General features: G+C 33.1%; 2 protein-coding genes across 24 annotated transcripts in view; one reads left to right on the plus strand and one right to left on the minus strand.

The window, feature by feature from the left end:
- Positions 1-427: 427 nt before the first annotated feature.
- LOC130441862 (protein phosphatase inhibitor 2-like) lies at positions 428-1,116 on the minus strand. Its single transcript, XM_056775681.1, has 3 exons — positions 959-1,116; positions 744-905; positions 428-692 (listed from the first exon to the last, which is right to left on the minus strand). The coding sequence occupies exons 1-3, from the start codon at positions 1,042-1,044 to the stop codon at positions 428-430; spliced, it is 513 nt and encodes a 170-aa protein (XP_056631659.1). The 5' UTR covers positions 1,045-1,116.
- A 503-nt stretch (positions 1,117-1,619) lies between these two features.
- The window catches only part of LOC130441884 (enolase-phosphatase E1), a 116,730-nt gene continuing 97,577 nt past the window's right edge, over positions 1,620-20,772 (plus strand). For all 23 annotated transcript variants that reach the window (XM_056775712.1, XM_056775765.1, XM_056775729.1 and 20 more), the window contains exon 1: positions 1,620-2,067. The gene's annotated coding sequence lies outside the window, so the exon portion shown is untranslated. The remainder of the gene's footprint in view (positions 2,068-20,772) is intronic.

A 20,772-nucleotide genomic window follows, 5' to 3' on the forward strand; every position in this document is an offset into this window, starting at 1 on the left:
GCAGAATGTTTTACTAGAAAAAAATATATTGGACTGGAAGTTCCGGATAATTCACGATGAAGGTCTAAAATACACATAAGGCAATCCCTACAAGCTACTTTTATTGTTTAAATAAATAATGTATATATATGTTTAGTTTTAAGTAGATTTATAGACCATTAATTTACTTTATCATACCATTGATTACAATTTTTTATCAACTGAAACTTGAGCTTTGATTTGTAGTATCACCAGCTAGAGAATAGAATTTTTTTTTATTTTCACACCTTTACAGAAACATTTAGCTGTTTTAAACTTAGTTTGGAGAACTTATTAGTAAAACAATGGTCTACAGATTCCTTTTCACAGATTTAACTATTTTTTTATATCAGTTTGATGATCACAACACATGGGATACTTATTACTAAAATCCAATTAATATACAGTATTACTTTTTCTTACTAGCTGGATTAGATCCAGTAGCCGCTTTACTGCTGGTACCTTGTTCCTGTGGATCGTCGTCATCATCTTCGTCTTCTTCTAAAAGTTTTTTCGCCAATTGTAACGCGTGAAATTCGTTATAATGTTTTTTCCTTTTTAATTCGAATTCCTTCTTTTTCTTTTTTTGTTCCTCCGTCAATTCCTCTTCCGAATCGTCGTCGGATTCGTCAGGTTGTAATACCTTAGGAGTTTGTTGTCTTGCTATTCTTATCCTTAAAATATGATACGAAATATATAACTAAAATAATAAAATTTTTACGTACCTTTCTGCTAATTCACTCGCATCTAGTTCCTCAATAGTATCTTCTTCCATATAATTATACGGCGTTTTAGGTTCTTGTATTTTCATATGACCATAATCTTTATCGGCAGGATGAAGAGTCGCTATTATATTCATTTCATCCCATTTCGTTTCTTTTTGTTTTCTGAAATAAACATCTTTGAAATAGGTTACAAAATCGCGATAGGTAATACTAACTTTGCATTTTGTTGTTCTTGTTTGTCAAAACTACTAGAATTTTTTAAAATACTTTTCTTGGGCCGTCTTTTCAGGTTTTCTGCCATCGCACAAAAAAAATTAAAAGGGTGTCAGGGCACAGTGTCATCCATCAAATTTAAATGAAAAACGTCAAATGCGGTTGTCAATGTCATTTGTCACATTAAGCCGGTATTTATTTATACTACACGCAAAACGTAACCCACATACTGAAAAGTATTACTTCTTACGACGTATATAATTACAGTAATTGCTTTTAATTAAAATGTAACCAAAAAATTTATTTCTCAAATTATATTAGCTGATATGTACATTATGGAATTAAATGATTGTTATTTTCCATATTAATATAGAAAATAAAACATTTAATTGGGAAATATGGGAGTAAACAATGATTACATGTATTTCCAAAACATACAATAATAAATTCTGTTATACTGTTATAGGCGCTATTGTATAGTTTCTTCTGCTGTATTTAAAAAAATAAAATGGGAGTGGTTGAGAAGATGCGAGTGAAGATATTTTTACCACCAATATGAGCGACACCTTTTTGCATACCATTCATTGTATTAAAGAATCAAACCTTACGGTTTGTAATATTAACGTGTAAACGGTGTTTTATATTAAAGAATGGAATATAAATAATTGTGCGTGATTTTGAATAAATTAAAAAGTAATGTGTTATTTACATGAAATTTTTCAGCGTTTATCAGTTGTAGTCGTTTAAAACCTTCAGTTGTAGAACTCTTATTAAAAATCCTTCGTGTGAAGTAACCTTTTATAAGTTGTGAAATGTCATAATTTTAATAAATTAAATTCAAAATTAAAACAAATAAATAAAATGAAATGTGTTATAGTTCTCTAGCAAAAACCGTTTCATCAATACCGCGTATCGGACAAACACGGAGAGAGGAATTTACAAAAAGAATAGTATGCACGATTTGTAGTCCGCATGCGCGCATTTATTAATAGTTCATTTCAGTATCAAATTTCTGTAGAAGAAAATTTTCAGTCTCATCTTTAGTGAGGAGGGGTGTAGTTGTTGTTGGTGAAAGTGTTATTTTGTGGAAAACAAGAATACACAACACAGGGTGAGTGAAATTTATAATTAATTCTTGGAATATCATAATTTTGCAAGCTATCCTTGTATTGGTAGACGAGATTCTAAAGAACCTTGAAGTCTCGTCGGTTTCGGTTCAATGTTCTTTTGTTTCTTAAGTCAAGGGTGGAATGGTCGGTATTGTGGGTTATAAACCAAATCATTACACAGGTGTCATCAAAAAATTAACTGTTTATAAATATAAAAGGGGTAGTAATAGATATGATTTTTTTATTGTACAAATTTTGATTCGGTAATAGGAACCGGTTTTATCATTTTAATTTAAATTTTGGTTAAAAATCTAATTACTTTAATTGATAAATATTTGTCATAGTATGTGAAACTCGGCAAATTGAATAATTGTTATTTAATTAGTCAATATTGTTTGTTTATAATAGAATTTAAATGTTTGTTTATATGTCAAATATCTTTTGTTGTAAATAATTTATTTACAAACGTATGCAAAAGATAAAAATTTGTTTACTATATACTACAATGTAATAAAAATATTATCTATGCTTTTATATAGTTATACCTACATACTTAAAACTATACAAAGAATTAAAATATACATGGTAACCCGTGAAAAAATAAATTATTATGTTATTTATAAATTATTTATTATTTATAAAACTAAAATGCGTATATTATTGCCCGAAGAGAAAAAATATGCATAATTTGAGGTTATGTTTATACAGCTTTTATAAATTTAGTTAAAAATGTTTGTTTGATGAAGAATTTCCATATTTTTCTAGAAAACGTAACAAACTATATATGAAATATTTATACATATACAGTTTGTCCCAAATTCGAATAGATAACATTGCTATATCACCTACACTGATTCTTTATGCTTTATTAAAACATTTGGACCAATTCCAAATATTTCCAAAATAACTACGTGTATTTATATAAAGGTAATATATAAAAGACTGCGTTTGATATTTCCTAGTAGTGTTATTTTCGTTTAAACGGTTGGTTGGATACTGATACTTCGAATCGAAAAGAAAAATATTTATTTAACAATTTCCGAAGACGAGCAATGAAATTTTCAATTTCTGTCTACCCTTCTCAGATTGTTTACATTATACTAGATGGATATGTGTAAACAGGTTTATAGAATGTGTTAACTTTGAATAGATGCCCAAAAAAATATCAGTTATTAAGCGATTTTTTACATAAATTTGTTTTTTATCGTTTTTGATGTCAACGCAACTCAAAAAAATGTAGTAGGATTTCTTTTCAGTTGTGTATAAGATCGATAAAAGTAAACCACAACAAGGAATCTGCCGTCCCATTGTTAAATGTTAAATAATAATAGACCTCCCTGTATATTAGTTTTGTGGTCGGTAATTTTTTATAGTTGTATATCTAGATATGGCAGAAATATGTATCCACAAAAACTTTTCCTGTTGGAATATTAAAACGAAAAAAAATGGATAAGGTGGCCCACAATTTTTCATATTTATAATTTTAAATTTCGCGCCATAGACAAAACTGCAACTTCATGTCGAAGCGAGGAAACGTCATTCATTTCCATTTATGACCTCATAGTCACAAACTTTTTAGTATTTTCAAGGAAAAACAAACAGTTTTCGTAGTTTTTTGTTGGTGCTTTGTGTTTGGGCGTATTCGAAGCGTACTTCTTGCTTGATAAGCTCGAAACAGCTTATTACTTATTCTACATCAAATTATCGATGAAATCTTGAAATTATTGCTAAATATTCTTCTTATTTTATAAACGGTACTAAAAAACAGACAATTCTTTCTAAAAACGGTTGAACTACTTCTTAATTCATCGTACATTATCTAATATTTATTACGGAGTGTTGAAAGTCGTATATAATTGCTCATTTAGCTTCACCAATTTGTTTTCACTCATACTATCGAATGTTCAAATGTACATCACTTCGATTTGATTCTTTTAGATAAATAATAACACTCGTAAACGTTTTGGAACTTTCCGGGTCATTCGGGAATTTTTAGAACATTCTAAATCGATTATAATAGCTTTAGTACTTTCTAGACCATTCCAGAAATCTTTTCAAAGTCTTCTTGCGGGAAAAAAGGACAGAAATTTATGCTTTGTTTTTTTTAGATCAATAATAACACTCGAAAACACTTTGGGACTTTCCAGATCAATTCAAAAAAATTCTAAAACTGTCTAGAACATTTTAGAACTTTCCGGGTCATTCGGGAAATCTCTAGAATCGATTACAATAGTTTTAGTACTTTCTAGACCTTTCCAGAAATCTTTTCAAAGTTCTTTTGCGTTAGAAAAGGACAGAAATATGTTTTTTCATATTTTCGCCACCTGCGACCACCCATTTCCACCCACCGCGATCAAACTCCCGTACCATAACCTGGAAACCAAGGGGTATTTACCACCCCAACGGGAAGTTGATTGACTTGGTGGTGATAGAGAAAACCGTGTCTTTAAGAAACTGCGAGTTTATTCGTACTTATTGCAACCCGGATTTAGATCCTTTGGATTATTTTCGGTAACCAAATGTGTAATAAGGGTTTAATGGTAGAGAAACTTCCAATCATGACTGCTTTGGTTGGCTATTTTGATTTTTTATAAGGGTAGTTTGTTACTTTACGCAATTTTTGAAGAATAATATTATACAGCCGTTTTTTTTTTATTATATTTACATAATAAAATCGATTTAATATTATTTTTTTTTGAAAGTTAATTAATAACGCTCATTGTATGATGTTCATCAAGGCGAATAACCTCTTTTCCTTGTATTTTGTGATTAATTTATTTATGCTCTCTTCATCTTGATGGGTATTATACAGCATATTTTAGTTAAAATTCTACGCTCAACAGTTTTTCAAATTTTACTTTCATTTGTTTGTAAAATTACATGATGATTTCACCACATATAATATTTAAATTTTCGAGTTGTGTTTGTGGGATTGTGGAGCAGAATAAAAATTACTATCGATACTTTCTCATATGAATAATAACTAAAAGTTAATACGAATTAAAATTAAACGAGTAAAGCTCAAGAAAAACCGCATGTTACATGAAATGAACATAACAAAACAAAAATATTTATTCTATTCACTTCTATTATGGGGGCCCCTTTCAAAAACCAACGATAATGATCATGGTCGGATCCCATCGCCATTGGTACCAAATTTCTATCGTTCTGATATCTTGATGAAACCTTTCACCTCTCTTATCGCTGACAACGCTCACATCCTCACGAAAAAATGATAAATAAGAAATAATTTTAATGACATTCGGCAGCCAAACTATTGTATAACAATTTTGAAGTTTGTAAACTACCAATTAGTAGTTTGCATTCGTTTTGTTGTCCAAATATCTGTTCGCGACATTTACGAATGAGTCCCAGCTCTAAGCTCCTCCATCTTCACACGATGAGCATCACGGACGATCCGGAGTGCCGTTGGTGCAAGGAGGAGGACGAAATTGCAGACCACGTTATCTGTGAGTGCCCTGCACTCATACCTGGGCAAACCCCACAACAATACATCAAAGGGTTCAAGCCGAAGGGGTTGATCAGCTTTGCAAAGGACATCGGACTTTGGTGACGTCAAGTAGGGCCTATCTGAAGGCCTATGTGCTCAAAGGCTTCACGGCTTCATGTCAGTGAATGCTGCACTCTTCCTAAAAGTTGCTTCTCTTTGGAACTGTAAATCAAAAAAGACTAAATGTTGCTTTGGCAAATCCAAATTATTAATGTTAAATACTTTTGAACAAATATGGTTCGCCGGAACTTGAACCAGGGTTCCGCAGAGCTTTATGAAGAGCCTTCACGATTTCCATTATTTCCCGAAGCAATATGCTGCTAATTGTTTGCACAACATCTTTATTACAACATCAAAATACAGGAAAAAAGATTTTTATAGAAATTTATCTAATTTATGAATTCACCAAACTTTCTTATACGAGGGGGTACCCAAATATAACCGGAATTATTTTTTAAATGCTATATATTTACAAAACAACCTTATCCCCTTCAAAATATTCTCCAATACAACTAATACATTTGTCTACTGTTCGAAATATTGTTTGAACTCATCTTTAGAGATGGCAGCAAGCTCTTGTCTCGTTCTTTTCTTGATGTCTTCAATGTTTTCAAATCGCCGTCCTTTCATGCCCCTTTTCATGCGTGGAAGCAAGAAAAAGTCGCACGGAGCCAGGTCGGGCGAGTAAGGTGCGTGGGGCAGCGGAACCATGTTATTTTTAACTAAAAACTGGCTAACAGTGATGGCTGAGTGCAGGTGCGTTGTCATGGTGGAAGAACCAGTCACCTGTTTGCTGAACCGAGCTCCAAGATATTCCACTGATATCAGACAGTTGATCAATTGTCTTTCGGCGGTCTGTGCGCACAAGTTTTCGAATTTTTACAACAGTTTCATCGATTCGGGCAGTTGATGGACGTTCAGAGCGAGGTTTGTCATCAATCGACATGTCGCCATTTTTAAATCGAGAAAACCACTCATACACTTAAGTTTTCCCCACAGCATCATCTTTGTAAGCAGTTTTCAACATTAAAACAGTTTCAGCAGCGTTTTTACCGAGTAGAAACAAACGTTGTTCACTTAAATTTGCCATCATAAAAAAACGAAGCAGCAGTGAAACAGTACTGGCAAAAACGGTCACTTGTGACGAACAGAACGTGGCAGGTCAACGACCCGCGCGGCACTGAACTGGCGACGAGTTGCGCTAGGCAATGGCGATACTATTCCGGTTACTTTTGGGTACCCTTCGTATATATATATATATATATATATATATAGATTAAAAAGGATCTTCACTAACCTTTAATATGTTCAGATGTGTAGATGGTTGCATCTCGATTTTGTAAGTGTGGGACTGCGCGCTTACGTAAATCGTCCACTTATGCAATGGATACAAAAAAGAAATGTATGAATCCCGGCGAATATCAAATTTCGAGCATTTCAAAAATGCACAAACTTCACTTCTTCTCGGCCTTTCCGGAACTTTATTAAACACGTGTTCACGGTCGGTTCCTTCGGAGAAACTTGTTTCAAATACTCATAAATCTTACGACCATTCTTCCCCATCTTTAGAAGAAACTTGACGTTGATGCGCCGTTGCTCAATCAACATACACTCCAACTTACACGCAGAGCGCTCTGACTCGAACTGAGCGTTGATGGTATTGTCTATAACAGCAAAGCAACCTGTATAAAAATGAGTATTTTCCGGCGAAACCTTGTATTACAAAAACTATATGGTTGAACATTTTGTTTCAAATTTATCGACGCGAAAATAGTAATCTTCAATATATGTGAACGACACTGTATTATATCAAACGTTTATTCCTTATAATTCTTATGCGGATGTTAAGATTTGTTTTATTTCAAGGCGGGCGACTCGAAAGTTTTAAGTCTTGATAAACAGACCGATCCGGTCCATGATCCTCGTTTTCGATAATTAAATTATCCACATCAATTGAGGAAAAATAAAATGAAATCGGTCACGGTATTGATTTTTATAAGTCCTAATAAAAAAACGTATACAATTAGATTTTGTTGTTTTTTTTTCATTCCGAAAATAATAACAATGCTACGTCATATAAGGTACTATTTTCTATTCGACGTTTCGACCTTTTTCAATATCTAGATTTCAATAAAAAGATAAATAAAATCAAGACGATTTAGCAACTAAAACATATAAAAAGGTCTAAGAAGTAAAAAGAGTGTCGGATTGATTATAGGTCAATTTTTTAGTCACTATTGTCTTATATTAAAATCTGAAGATTATTTGACGTAAAAATACGAGGGTTCTTCAAATATAAACCGGATTTTCTCTATAAAAATGTTTATTATTACGTTTCAGAGCTGAAATTTTGGTAATTTTATACTTTCGCGGACCCCTCGTTTTTTGGCTCTAGGAAATCGAAAAATCATCCGATTCCGATGAATTTTTTTTTTAAAATCTTCGTTTCTACGGCGAATTTATGTAAAAAAATATAGGAAATTGAAGATTTTATATAGTTCCATGGTACAAACAATTTTATGAAACGTTAATTATTTTTAATTGTAAAAACATGTTAAATCAACATTTTTGTATAATTTTTTTTTCTTATTGTGCGTTTTTTTGTGTAGATTATGAAAAAAATATAACAACTTCATTTGATTATTTGGAAAAAAGTTATTAACAATTATACATGAATGAGTGTATTTTCATAAACATTTAAAGCCCTGAAACCAATATAAGTTTTCATTTTTTTTATTTCCATATTTTTTTTTCGTAAATCCGTAAAGATTTAAAAAAAATCATCGAAATTGGACGATTTTTTGATTTTCTATAACCAAAAAGCGAGAAGATCGGGAAAGTATGAAATTACCGAAATTTTTTTGGATATTCTGAATGCGTATGAATTTCTGTTCAGCCATATCGTACAAAGGTACATATTTCTCGATCAAGGCTATATACACTCTAAAAAGGTAAGTTAAACGGTGCCGGATGTTTCTCTGGACCATTCTTCTCATTTCTGTTTATATTCGAATCACCCTCGTAATATGATGAGTACGACCCTGTACTTAAAATTCACGACACTTTCTATTTCGCGTCGTCGATTCGGCGGAGGTTAGGGTTAAACTTGAAACTTTCGAGATAACAAAAAATATTTTTAATTTAAATTGGAATTATTGTATGTTTTGGTTTAGGTGACTCATAACACAAAAAAAAATTAATCGCGAACACGTAATAGTTATTTTTTTTTAAATATCTCAATTAAAAACAAGTTGACATAGGAATTTAATCAGTTACTAAATAAATCGAAAGCAATTATTAATTGTTTAAGAAATTCCTTATCAGAATGTGCTTCTCGGAAATGAAAACAATAACTATAAAGAAAATGATAATTTTATTAAATTTATTGCAAATCGCACGTTCTGTATAGTTCATAGTTCGTAAGTGTGGGTGGCCGTGAAGCATAGAAGCCTTCAGATAGGCCCGTCGTGGCCCACTTAACGTCACCAAAGTCCGATGTCCTTTGACTTGAACCCTTTGATGTCGTTAGGCAGGTTGTGGGGTTTAAACCGCGTCTGCGTGACTGCAGGGCACTCACAGATAACGTGGTCTGCAGTTTCGTCCTCCTCCATGCACCAGCTGCACTCCGGATCATCCGTGATGCCCATGGTGTGATGGAACAATTGATTGATAAGAGACGAACGGGGTCCGTCTATATGGGCCTTCGCTTGTTTCATGCCAGGCGTCTCCATCCATCTCTTTCGAGCCCGCCTTGCGAGAAGGCTGTTGAGAGACGTGAAGACAGAGCTTTTGGCCACACCAGCGTTGTGAATTTGTCTATTTCAGAGTCAGTCTCTTTGTCCTGATGACCCACAGACAACGCCTGGTCTACTATATTCCATTTTGAGTCTGTAAAACAATAAAAAGTTGTATCAAACAAAACATTTGCATAATCATGGTACAGACAGAACCACCGTCATTTTGACCTGCATCTGATTTATGTTCGAGATGGAATATCAGTCATAATGATCCACTAGGTTTCAAATAAAACAAATAAAAATTACTCACCGCTGAATGTCGAGTGATACAATTGAAGCTGCCACAGAAGGCCAGGTACCGAAACCAAAGCCATGAGCAGTGATTAAAGTAAACCAAATCCGTAGATGACCCGGTCAAAGGGTTAATAGCTGAAAGAAATAATTCTAAGTATTTCCACCCAATATTAATATTTGGTGTGGTATGTCGAAGAAAAGGCGATGGAATTAAGCGAATCGAACGATTTTATAAATGGCAAAAACCATCGTATTCCACGGTTTTACTCCAACTGTGAATTCTTTGGTGTGCAGACGTTTGAGACCCTTTCTACGGAAAATTGACCACAAAAAAGAAAAATATTTGTTGAAACACCTTATGCAGATATTGGAAAAGCTGCGGGTGATTACAAAGTTAACACGTTGCTTCTTATCATAGATAAACTCATATCAGCTGCGTAAGGATCATTTAAAGCTTGTGTCTTTGTTTCTGCGAATGCAATTCACGAGAGATGACCATAAAAAGAAGTTCCCAAGGAGCTAAAGATGCTAGGAACGTTGTTAGCTTTAATTTAGTGTGTAGCTGGGCTCCTTTTCTCTTGGTAGCGCTGATTTAGTGTGTAGCTGGGCTCCTTTTCTCTTGGTAATCGTGATTTAGTGTGTAGTTGGGCTCCTTTTCTCTTGGTAGACGTGATTTATTGAGTAGCTGGGGTCCTTTTCTCTTGGTAGCCGTGATTTAGTGTGTAGCTGGGCTCCTTTTCTCTTGGTAACCGTGATTTAGTGTATAGCTGGGCTCCTTTTCTCTTGGTAGCCGTGATTTAGTGGGTAGCTGGGCTCCTTTTCTCTTGGTAATCGTGATTTAGTGTGTAGTTGGGCTCCTTTTCTCTTGATAGACGTGATTTAGTGAGTAATTGGGCTCCTTTTCTCTTGGTAGCCGTGAAGGATGCAGCTTCTTTTAGATTTTGATGCCAAGTGAGAATTACGATCTGTGATTAGTTTTTTTTTTTGTACAAAACACATTTCTCCGGTGGACATTCATTCCCAATTGTGTGAGGTGTATTTGTACAGATTTGGTTGTAATATTGTCTCAAAATCCTCTTACATCTCACGGCTGGGTTCCCAGTGATTACCATCATTTCACTGAATTAAAGAATCATTTCGAACAGACGCATTTCACACTGAAAAAGAATTGAAAGAAGAGGTCTACGACTCAGGAATTAAGATGATACATCGGAGGAGAAAAATGCATTGATATAAACGTCGATTAAGTCGAAAAAATAAGTTTTTCAAACGATGCTAATAAACATGCATCTCATTGTGGACATCATGGACAAGCCTCGTATTATATAGCACCATTTTTTCACGTTTTATAGATGGCGTTTACCGATAATCTTCGGTTTAAACTTTACCGGTCTGAGGGTAGTTCAAACTTCAGATCGGATGATCTGAACCTAACTTTTCAAATTGTTCACATTTTTACTATATTATGAATGTTTTTGGTAAAATGATTTGCACTTTATATTTGATGAAATCGACGACGATGATGATGAAGAAATTAAGGCCGCTTGGTATGATGCAAGACAACGTACAATGTCATACAAGACGCCATATTTCTTGATCAAAAGCATGCGCAGCTTATTGTTTCATGCAAGATTTAGCACATTATCGGATTGATTTCATTTTATATAGTGCAAGCTGCAGTTTTCATGAAGTTAGACACAAAATTTAAATGAAATTTGAGGTTATGATTTTGATTACTCTTTTCCGTCCATCACACTCCAAAAACAAAGTAGTAGAAGTTTTAATTATTGCTAGTGATGCACTGACCACTTTTTTCTTATTTACATTACCTAGTTTTGTTATTTTCATTTAGTCTTTGTATCTTTGAATAGTCACATTTATTTTTTGTTGTGGTTTTATTTAAAACGTGACAATTTTCGTTATTTTCATCATTCAATTCCCTTGAAAACTACTCTAAAACTTTTTTCTTTTTCCTTCCAGAGTTACTAGACATCAAACTATAGTTTAAACGTTGGTGTAATCTCCAGTTTTACCGTAGGTTATAAAATTGTCCCTGAGTAATATAAAAGCTAGAACACCGTTTTCAAAAGAGAATCGAAAAAAAATGTAAAATAGACAACAGCGCAAGCTTTCCATTTATGTATAAATTAATAACAATAAACAATGTTTTCTATTTGTACAAACTTTGGTACAACCTCCGTAGTATTTGATACTATTTTATTTGTATGTTTACATTTCTTATAAACAAAAAAAAACATGATTTTCGCACTGTTTTTTTTTTGTGTAATATTCTCGACACGATTGTGCTTTGAATTCTGAAGATGAATTGAGGTGTGAAACGACCAGTTTTTAATATAAAGTGATGTTGAAGAATTTAATAACTGAGTCAGTGAATTGAGATTTACAGTTGTTGAACTTGACGAGAAATTGTTATATTTTATATCATTAAATTTAACTACGCAGTTTATCAGCGGCGTACATAGTGAGTAAATACTTAGTTTTCTTATATTGGAAAGTAGAGAACCCACAAAAAAAGCAGGAAACTTGTTCTAATTGTATCACATTGTTATCTAATATTGCCATCATTGTTGCCATTTGATATCATTTTATTTTTCTTTAATATTCAAAAAATTGATGTTGAGCAGCGAGGCTGTTTTTGGACCAGGAATGGGCTTGAAAAATTTTAAAAATCAATAGTATGGTAAAACAAAACGACTGGGTGTGGATGCTGTTGTAACTTGGCGAACGTAACTTGATCGGCGCTGGTGACGTAAGCAAGCGATTGAAACGAAAATTGTCTACTTTTGAAAATTTATATCGGCGCTATTATGAGTGCTAGAGACTGCAAAATTTATGTCACGGTGTGTTCAATAATTCAAAAATATGAACCCCACCTCGTTTCTACACATATTTTGTAGGTTTTTTTTAAAACTAAATACATACTATGATTACTTACTGTATTGGCAACTACTTTTTTTATCTATTCTACGCGATAAAACTGGTTTTATATTTTGCTTTTGGTATTAGCTACTGTCATCTGACACACTCTATATATAAAAGGCGATCTTTCATCTAACTCTGTTCCTGTTTAGAGTTGTACAACATGATTGCGTGTTCAGCAGGATATTTCTTTATAAAAATTTAATGCCGAATAGAAATAAATCATTTTAAAAACTCTTTATATACATTCTCGCAAAAAGTCGAGGGTTTCTACTTAAGTTTTAAGATATGGCAACATATCTAGTTTGACATTTCTAATGGTGAACGTAATCAGAACGTGTCGAGTGTCTTGTGACATATCATGATGATCGAGGCATACTTAGGCATCAGCTTGGTGAGAAAGCTTAATCCCGATGCTTCAAAGAACGTCTCTAATCTCTAATCCAACAAGAGTTTTACGCGCTCGAAGCACTTCGAAGCAAATGGTCTCGGAATAACTGGAGATGTTGCCACCGCCAACTCTGAATGGTACACCAGCGTTTTTTTGCCAGATGTGTTCGGAAAAATCAGGGGAACCAATCGCAGAACACGAATCATTTTCCCATCAAGACAATGCGAGCTCTCATGCATCAGTTGAAACAAAAACCTTTTTTGGAACAGTCAAAACATCTCAGTCAACACCTGAAAAAGTGGTTGATGCGTTCAAATCACGTGTTTCGGAGGTACCTCAATCGAAATTGGAAAAATGCTTCGAAAACATGTAAAAGTGTATTGATCTTAATACAGAATACAATAAAATCTTATTCAATTATAGATATTTGTTTTTTTTATCTACTTCAAAACTTAAGTAGCAACCCTCGTACAATCTTCAAAGAAACAAAACATTTTTCTTTCAGTATCAGTTCAACGTTCTTCAATTTCATCCAATTAAACGCAAGTCATAAAAACCCGGCTAAATCAGATTTAGCATCGGAAAATAAACAAAGAGCAGTGAGAAAGAAGCAGTTAATTGATTTAAAGTTTACTTCAATTATACGCGTGTAAACTTCGTCCGATTGCTAAAACTATGAATACGATTCTCTACTAAAAAAAATGCGACTTTTCTTCGGGGAAATCAATCATCATTACGCGAAGTTTAAACTTACTGATAATGCTTAACGATCATCATGAACATCATTATACTAGACAAAAATCTGAAAAAAGTGAACGAAAATTGCAAAATAATCCATTTTATTTGACTATTTAATCATAAAAAAAGCTTATTTCCAACGAATTGATTATTCAGGGAGCTGTTTATATCAAAGAAAAGTATTAGTCTAGACCAAAAGTTCTTTTTTTTTTCTTTCAAAATATTACTGGCTTCAGGAGACCCTTTGCTTATACATTTCTGTCATATTTTCAAAACTCGTTAAACAATACGATGTAAAGAAGGAAATTTACGTAGATCGAGTCCACCGTATACCCTTGGGGGTTGACCTGGACTACAAATTCAGGAGGTGACCCCTTTCCGAGATATCACCCTTGAAAGGTTGTGATAAAACATATGAAATAAAGTAAGGGTTGCTAATTTCACCCCCGTATAATGTAACGGGAATATTGAACAAATACCCATAGTGCGAGAGCACGAAAATTAGAGAATTTCAAATTGAAAACTTAATTTTAGTCACCACCTTTTAAGGGTCATATTTCGAAAAGGGCTGGGCTAGGGAAATTTTTGTTTTAGAAAATACCAGTCTTAATTTCTTACGAGCAATCATGTCTTGAAATATGTCGCGTGAATTTACACCCTGTATATTACTAATTAAATTAATGTAGCATTCACATGGCACGGTATTTTGGAAGATAGTAAATAATTTTGAAATGTGAAGATTAGTGATAGCTATAATCCTTCAAATTGATATCTCAAAGGACAAAGGAGGCAGTGAAATGAATCGAAACGTCAATTTTTATCAATTTTTCAAAAGTTATTAAAAGAAACTAATTTTGAAACAGAAGAGACCTAAAATCAAGAACATTTAGAAGCATTTGTAATTTTATTATTCTAGTGCCAACTCATTTAAAGTGAAATGAACACTAAGAAATGACATAAATACCGTATCCTAGTTCGTAATAAATCTCGGATACGAAAACGTCTTCGTGGGTGTAAGGCATGTCGCATTTCCTTATAGTTTTATAAGTATGCGTCTCGTTGCTAGAAAACATTGCAAGCTGAAGTATTTACAGAAATCAGTCTGGCAGCTACAACGTACTCGAGTTGCTTCGGGATTAAATAGTACACATTATACGAGGGTTGTACTACTCATTTTTATATAAAAAAAAATCAATTCACTGTATTTTTTAGTATACTCAATATAATTTGAATCAGTGTGGATTGTTTGAGGAACCGTTTTGGTTTTCCATACACGTATACCTAAACGAATACTTTACACACGACTCTTCATCTTATTTTTTTTTATCTCCACGTAGACTGCTGTCAAGGGTTTTGTCCTACTTCTCAAGATGTGGGCACTACTCCCAAGCCTATCGTCCCTGAGGTGGCATTTGATCTGTGGCGGCTTCTACAGTAAGACTCCATCTAATCTTCATGAGATCACGGTAGGGCTCTGGTTCCAAGTATGGAGTCGTCGCACCTTTTTTTGGCAAGACTATCGACTACCTGGTATACTCTGGTGGCTCGGCAGTTATAATATGATTACTTTGTTTCTATTGGCGTTAGCTAGTGTCCTTAGAGTTTTTTCACAGTCCCACGCCCGATTGGACGTGTCTTCAGTGCCTTCAAAGTCGCTTGGTTATCGAAGAGGGTTCTATTCCAACATTCTTGAGCACATTACTAGCAGCTCTGTCTGAAAAACAGTAAGTGCTTTTCCTGGTGGTATGGAAATTTTGTAGAAATACCCATATACAGTAGCATGTCCGAGTTCATCGTGGTATGCATTTTGCTCCATTGATTTCCCTTTGTTTTGTAGCTTTATCGATTCTAGAACCCTGTCAATTCACTGACTTTAGTTTTTTTGCCTGGATAGGCTCCTGGATACCGCTAAATCCCTCTTTTTTTCATTATAATATAGGGTAGGTTTAACAGAAATCCAGCGATGCTAGTCTAGTAATGTTTTCCAACGGTAGGGATAATACGACTCCGCTTTGCGGAGGTTTTTCCATTTATTTTTGCCTTAATTATACGTTGTAGCATCGTCTCGGTCCATTTGAATGTAGGGATTGCAATTCCCTCTTTATGGATTGATGTCAAAAGCACCCTCTCTGTCAATGAAGGCTGATACAGCAATGTTTATTGTCAATAACCTTTTTTATGTCTCTTCTAACGTCTTATTAAAGAAATGATGTCAACAACATCTTCTACATCAATGAAGGTTGCTAGAGCAATATGTTTACTGTCAACAGCCTTTTTTATGTCTTTTGTAAGGTCCTATTGAAGAAATAATGTCAATAACTTCTTCTACGTCAATGAAGATTGCTATAACAATATATTTAATGTCTACAGCCTTTTCAATGTCTCTTGTAAGCTCCTGTTGAAGAAATAATGTCAATAACTTCTTCTACGTCAATGAAGATTGCTATAACAATATATTTAATGTCAACAGCCTTTTTTACGTCTTTTGTAAGGTCCTATTGAAGAAATAATGTCAATAACTTCTTCTACGTCAATGAAGGTTGCTAGAGCAATATATTTACTGTCAACAGCCTTTTTTATGTCTTTTGTAAGATCCTATTGAAGAAATAATGTCAATAACTTCTTCTACGTCAATGAAGATTGCTATAACAATATATTTAATGTCAACAGCCTTTTTTACGTCTTTTGTAAGGTCCTATTGAAGAAATAATGTCAATAACTTCTTCTACGTCAATGAAGATTGCTATAACAATATATTTAATGTCAACAGCCTTTTTTACGTCTTTTGTAAGGTCCTATTGAAGAAATAATGTCAATAACTTCTTCTACGTCAATGAAGGTTGCTAGAGCAATATATTTACTGTCAACAGCCTTTTTTATGTCTTTTGTAAGATCCTATTGAAGAAATAATGTCAATAACTTCTTCTACGTCAATGAAGGTTGCTAGAGCAATATATTTACTGTCAACAGCCTTTTTTATGTCTTTTGTAAGATCCTATTGAAGAAATAATGTTAATAACTTCTTCTACGTCAATGAAGATTGCTATAACAATATATTTAATGTCAACAGCCTTTTTTACGTCTTTTGTAAGGTCCTATTGAAGAAATAATGTCAATAACTTCTTCTACGTCAATGAAGGTTGCTAGAGCAATATATTTACTGTCAACAGCCTTTTTTATGTCTTTTGTAAGATCCTATTGAAGAAATAATGTCAATAACTTCTTCTACGTCAATGAAGATTGCTAAAGCAATATATTTAATGTCAACAGCCTTTTTTATGTCTTTTGTAAGGTCCTATTGAAGAAATAATGTCAATAACTTCTTCTACGTCAATGAAGATTGCTAGAGCAATATATTTAATGTCAACAGCCTTTTTTACGTCTTTTGTAAGGTCCTATTGAAGAAATAATGTCAATAACTTCTTCTACGTCAATGAAGGTTGCTAGAGCAATATATTTACTGTCAACAGCCTTTTTTATGTCTTTTGTAAGATCCTATTGAAGAAATAATGTCAATAACTTCTTCTACGTCAATGAAGGTTGCTAGAGCAATATATTTACTGTCAACAGCCTTTTTTATGTCTTTTGTAAGATCCTATTGAAGAAATAATGTTAATAACTTCTTCTACGTCAATGAAGATTGCTATAACAATATATTTAATGTCAACAGCCTTTTTTACGTCTTTTGTAAGGTCCTATTGAAGAAATAATGTCAATAACTTCTTCTACGTCAATGAAGGTTGCTAGAGCAATATATTTACTGTCAACAGCCTTTTTTATGTCTTTTGTAAGATCCTATTGAAGAAATAATGTCAATAACTTCTTCTACGTCAATGAAGATTGCTAGAGCAATATATTTAATGTCAACAGCCTTTTTTATGTCTCTTGTAAGCTCGTATTGAAGAAATACTGTCAATAACTTCTTTTACGTCAATGAAGATTGCTAGAGCAATATGATTACTGTCAACAGCCTTTTTTATATATTTTGTAAGGTCCTATTGAAGAAATAATGTCAATAACTTCTTCTACGTCAATGAAGATTGCTAGAGCGATATATTTAATGTCAACAGCCTTTTTTATGTCTCTTGTGAGGTCTTATTAAATAAATGATGTCAACAACATCTTCTATATCAATGAAGGTTGCTAGAGCACAATGTTTACTGTCAACAGCCTTTTTTATGTCTTTTGTAAGGTCCTATTGAAGAAATAATGTCAATAACTTCTTCTACGTCAATGAAGATTGCTATAACAATATATTTAATGTCTACAGCCTTTTTAATGTCTCTTGTAAGCTCCTATTGAAGAAATAATGTCAATAACTTCTTCTACGTCAATGAAGATTGCTAGAGCAATATATTTAATGTCAACAGCCTTTTTTACGTCTTTTGTAAGGTCCTATTGAAGAAATAATGTCAATAACTTCTTCTACGTCAATGAAGGTTGCTAGAGCAATATATTTACTGTCAACAGCCTTTTTTATGTCTTTTGTAAGATCCTATTGAAGAAATAATGTCAATAACTTCTTCTACGTCAATGAAGGTTGCTAGAGCAATATATTTACTGTCAACAGCCTTTTTTATGTCTTTTGTAAGATCCTATTGAAGAAATAATGTTAATAACTTCTTCTACGTCAATGAAGATTGCTATAACAATATATTTAATGTCAACAGCCTTTTTTACGTCTTTTGTAAGGTCCTATTGAAGAAATAATGTCAATAACTTCTTCTACGTCAATGAAGGTTGCTAGAGCAATATATTTACTGTCAACAGCCTTTTTTATGTCTTTTGTAAGATCCTATTGAAGAAATAATGTCAATAACTTCTTCTACGTCAATGAAGATTGCTAGAGCAATATATTTAATGTCAACAGCCTTTTTTATGTCTCTTGTAAGCTCGTATTGAAGAAATACTGTCAATAACTTCTTTTACGTCAATGAAGATTGCTAGAGCAATATGATTACTGTCAACAGCCTTTTTTATATATTTTGTAAGGTCCTATTGAAGAAATAATGTCAATAACTTCTTCTACGTCAATGAAGATTGCTAGAGCGATATATTTAATGTCAACAGCCTTTTTTATGTCTCTTGTGAGGTCTTATTAAATAAATGATGTCAACAACATCTTCTATATCAATGAAGGTTGCTAGAGCAAAATGTTTACTGTCAACAGCCTTTTTTATGTCTTTTGTAAGGTCCTATTGAAGAAATAATGTCAATAACTTCTTCTACGTCAATGAAGATTGCTATAACAATATATTTAATGTCTACAGCCTTTTTAATGTCTCTTGTAAGCTCCTATTGAAGAAATAATGTCAATAACTTCTTCTACGTCAATGAAGATTGCTAGAGCAATATATTTAATGTCAACAGCCTTTTTTACGTCTTTTGTAAGGTCCTATTGAAGAAATAATGTCAATAACTTCTTCTACGTCAATGAAGGTTGCTAGAGCAATATATTTACTGTCAACAGCCTTTTTTATGTCTTTTGTAAGATCCTATTGAAGAAATAATGTCAATAACTTCTTCTACGTCAATGAAGATTGCTAAAGCAATATATTTAATGTCAACAGCCTTTTTTATGTCTTTTGTAAGATCCTATTGAAGAAATAATGTCAATAACTTCTTCTACGTCAATGAAGATTGCTAGAGCAATATATTTAATGTCAACAGCCTTTTTTACGTCTTTTGTAAGGTCCTATTGAAGAAATAATGTCAATAACTTCTTCTACGTCAATGAAGGTTGCTAGAGCAATATATTTACTGTCAACAGCCTTTTTTATGTCTTTTGTAAGATCCTATTGAAGAAATAATGTCAATAACTTCTTCTACGTCAATGAAGATTGCTAAAGCAATATATTTAATGTCAACAGCCTTTTTTATGTCTTTTGTAAGGTCCTATTGAAGAAATAATGTCAATAACTTCTTCTACGTCAATGAAGATTGCTATAACAATATATTTAATGTCTACAGCCTTTTTAATGTCTCTTGTAAGCTCCTATTGAAGAAATAATGTCAATAACTTCTTCTACGTCAATGAAGATTGCTAGAGCAATATATTTAATGTCAACAGCCTTTTTTATGTATTTTGTAAGGTCCTATTGAAGAAATAATGTCAATAACTTCTTTTATATCAATGAAGACTGCTAGAGCAATATATTTAATGTCTACAGTCTTTTTTATGTCTCTTGTAAGCTCCTATTGAAGAAATAATGTCAATAACTTCTTCTACGTCAATGAAGATTACTAGAGCAATATGTTTACTGTCAAAACTTGTTTCTTGCCATATTTACCCGAAAAGTATGTAGATAGTAATATAATGAATAACCCCGTACAGTAGTGATTAACGATTGGTTTACACATTTAAATATCGATAAGTTCATTATTTACAGACAACTATAATTTTATTTGTATTGTCGTAATGAATTTCTCAGTATTGTATGCAAGTCGAAGAAGATAAAGACGAACTTAGTGTTTGTAAAAAACTTTTCTTCAGGTTGATGACTTTTAATCCTACAGTTTTATCAATTTTAAAGGAATTACTGTGTAGTTTTACCGTAAGTATTCAGTTGTTTTATCCATATTCTCAAAGTACGAACAAAAAATATTAGAAATTATGTTCCACCAATATGTAACCCCCTTTTGCTTTTATTATATCGCTGCACAATTTTTGCATTCTCTGTAACAATTTTCAGGAATTTTCAAAGATGTGAAGTGTAAGTAGGACTCTGCTTTCAGACTTTCCTATCCAATTTGTTCCACAACTTAATCTGGCGAATATGACGGCCAAATTATTACTTTCAGTACATTCTTCCTTTCCAATTCTTTCAAATACTCTTTGAATAGCTTCGAGGAATGCTTGGGACCGTTCTCATGTCGGAAGATAAATTTTCTGCCTATCAGGTGCTGGCGAGAAGGTACTACATCTTTGATGACCAGGTCTCCAATTGTCACTTCTCCTAAACATCTCCAAACCGTCACCGAGTCTCAGCCGTCCAATCTTTTTGTTTTCCAAAAAGGCCCGATTCTCTCAATTCCGTTTTCACTGGATTTGCATGAATATTCACGCGTCAGAGAAAAAGCTTTGCACGATCTTTCA

This window comes from Diorhabda sublineata, chromosome 1 (genome assembly GCF_026230105.1).
Source record: "Diorhabda sublineata isolate icDioSubl1.1 chromosome 1, icDioSubl1.1, whole genome shotgun sequence".
NCBI lineage: Eukaryota > Metazoa > Arthropoda > Insecta > Coleoptera > Chrysomelidae > Diorhabda > Diorhabda sublineata.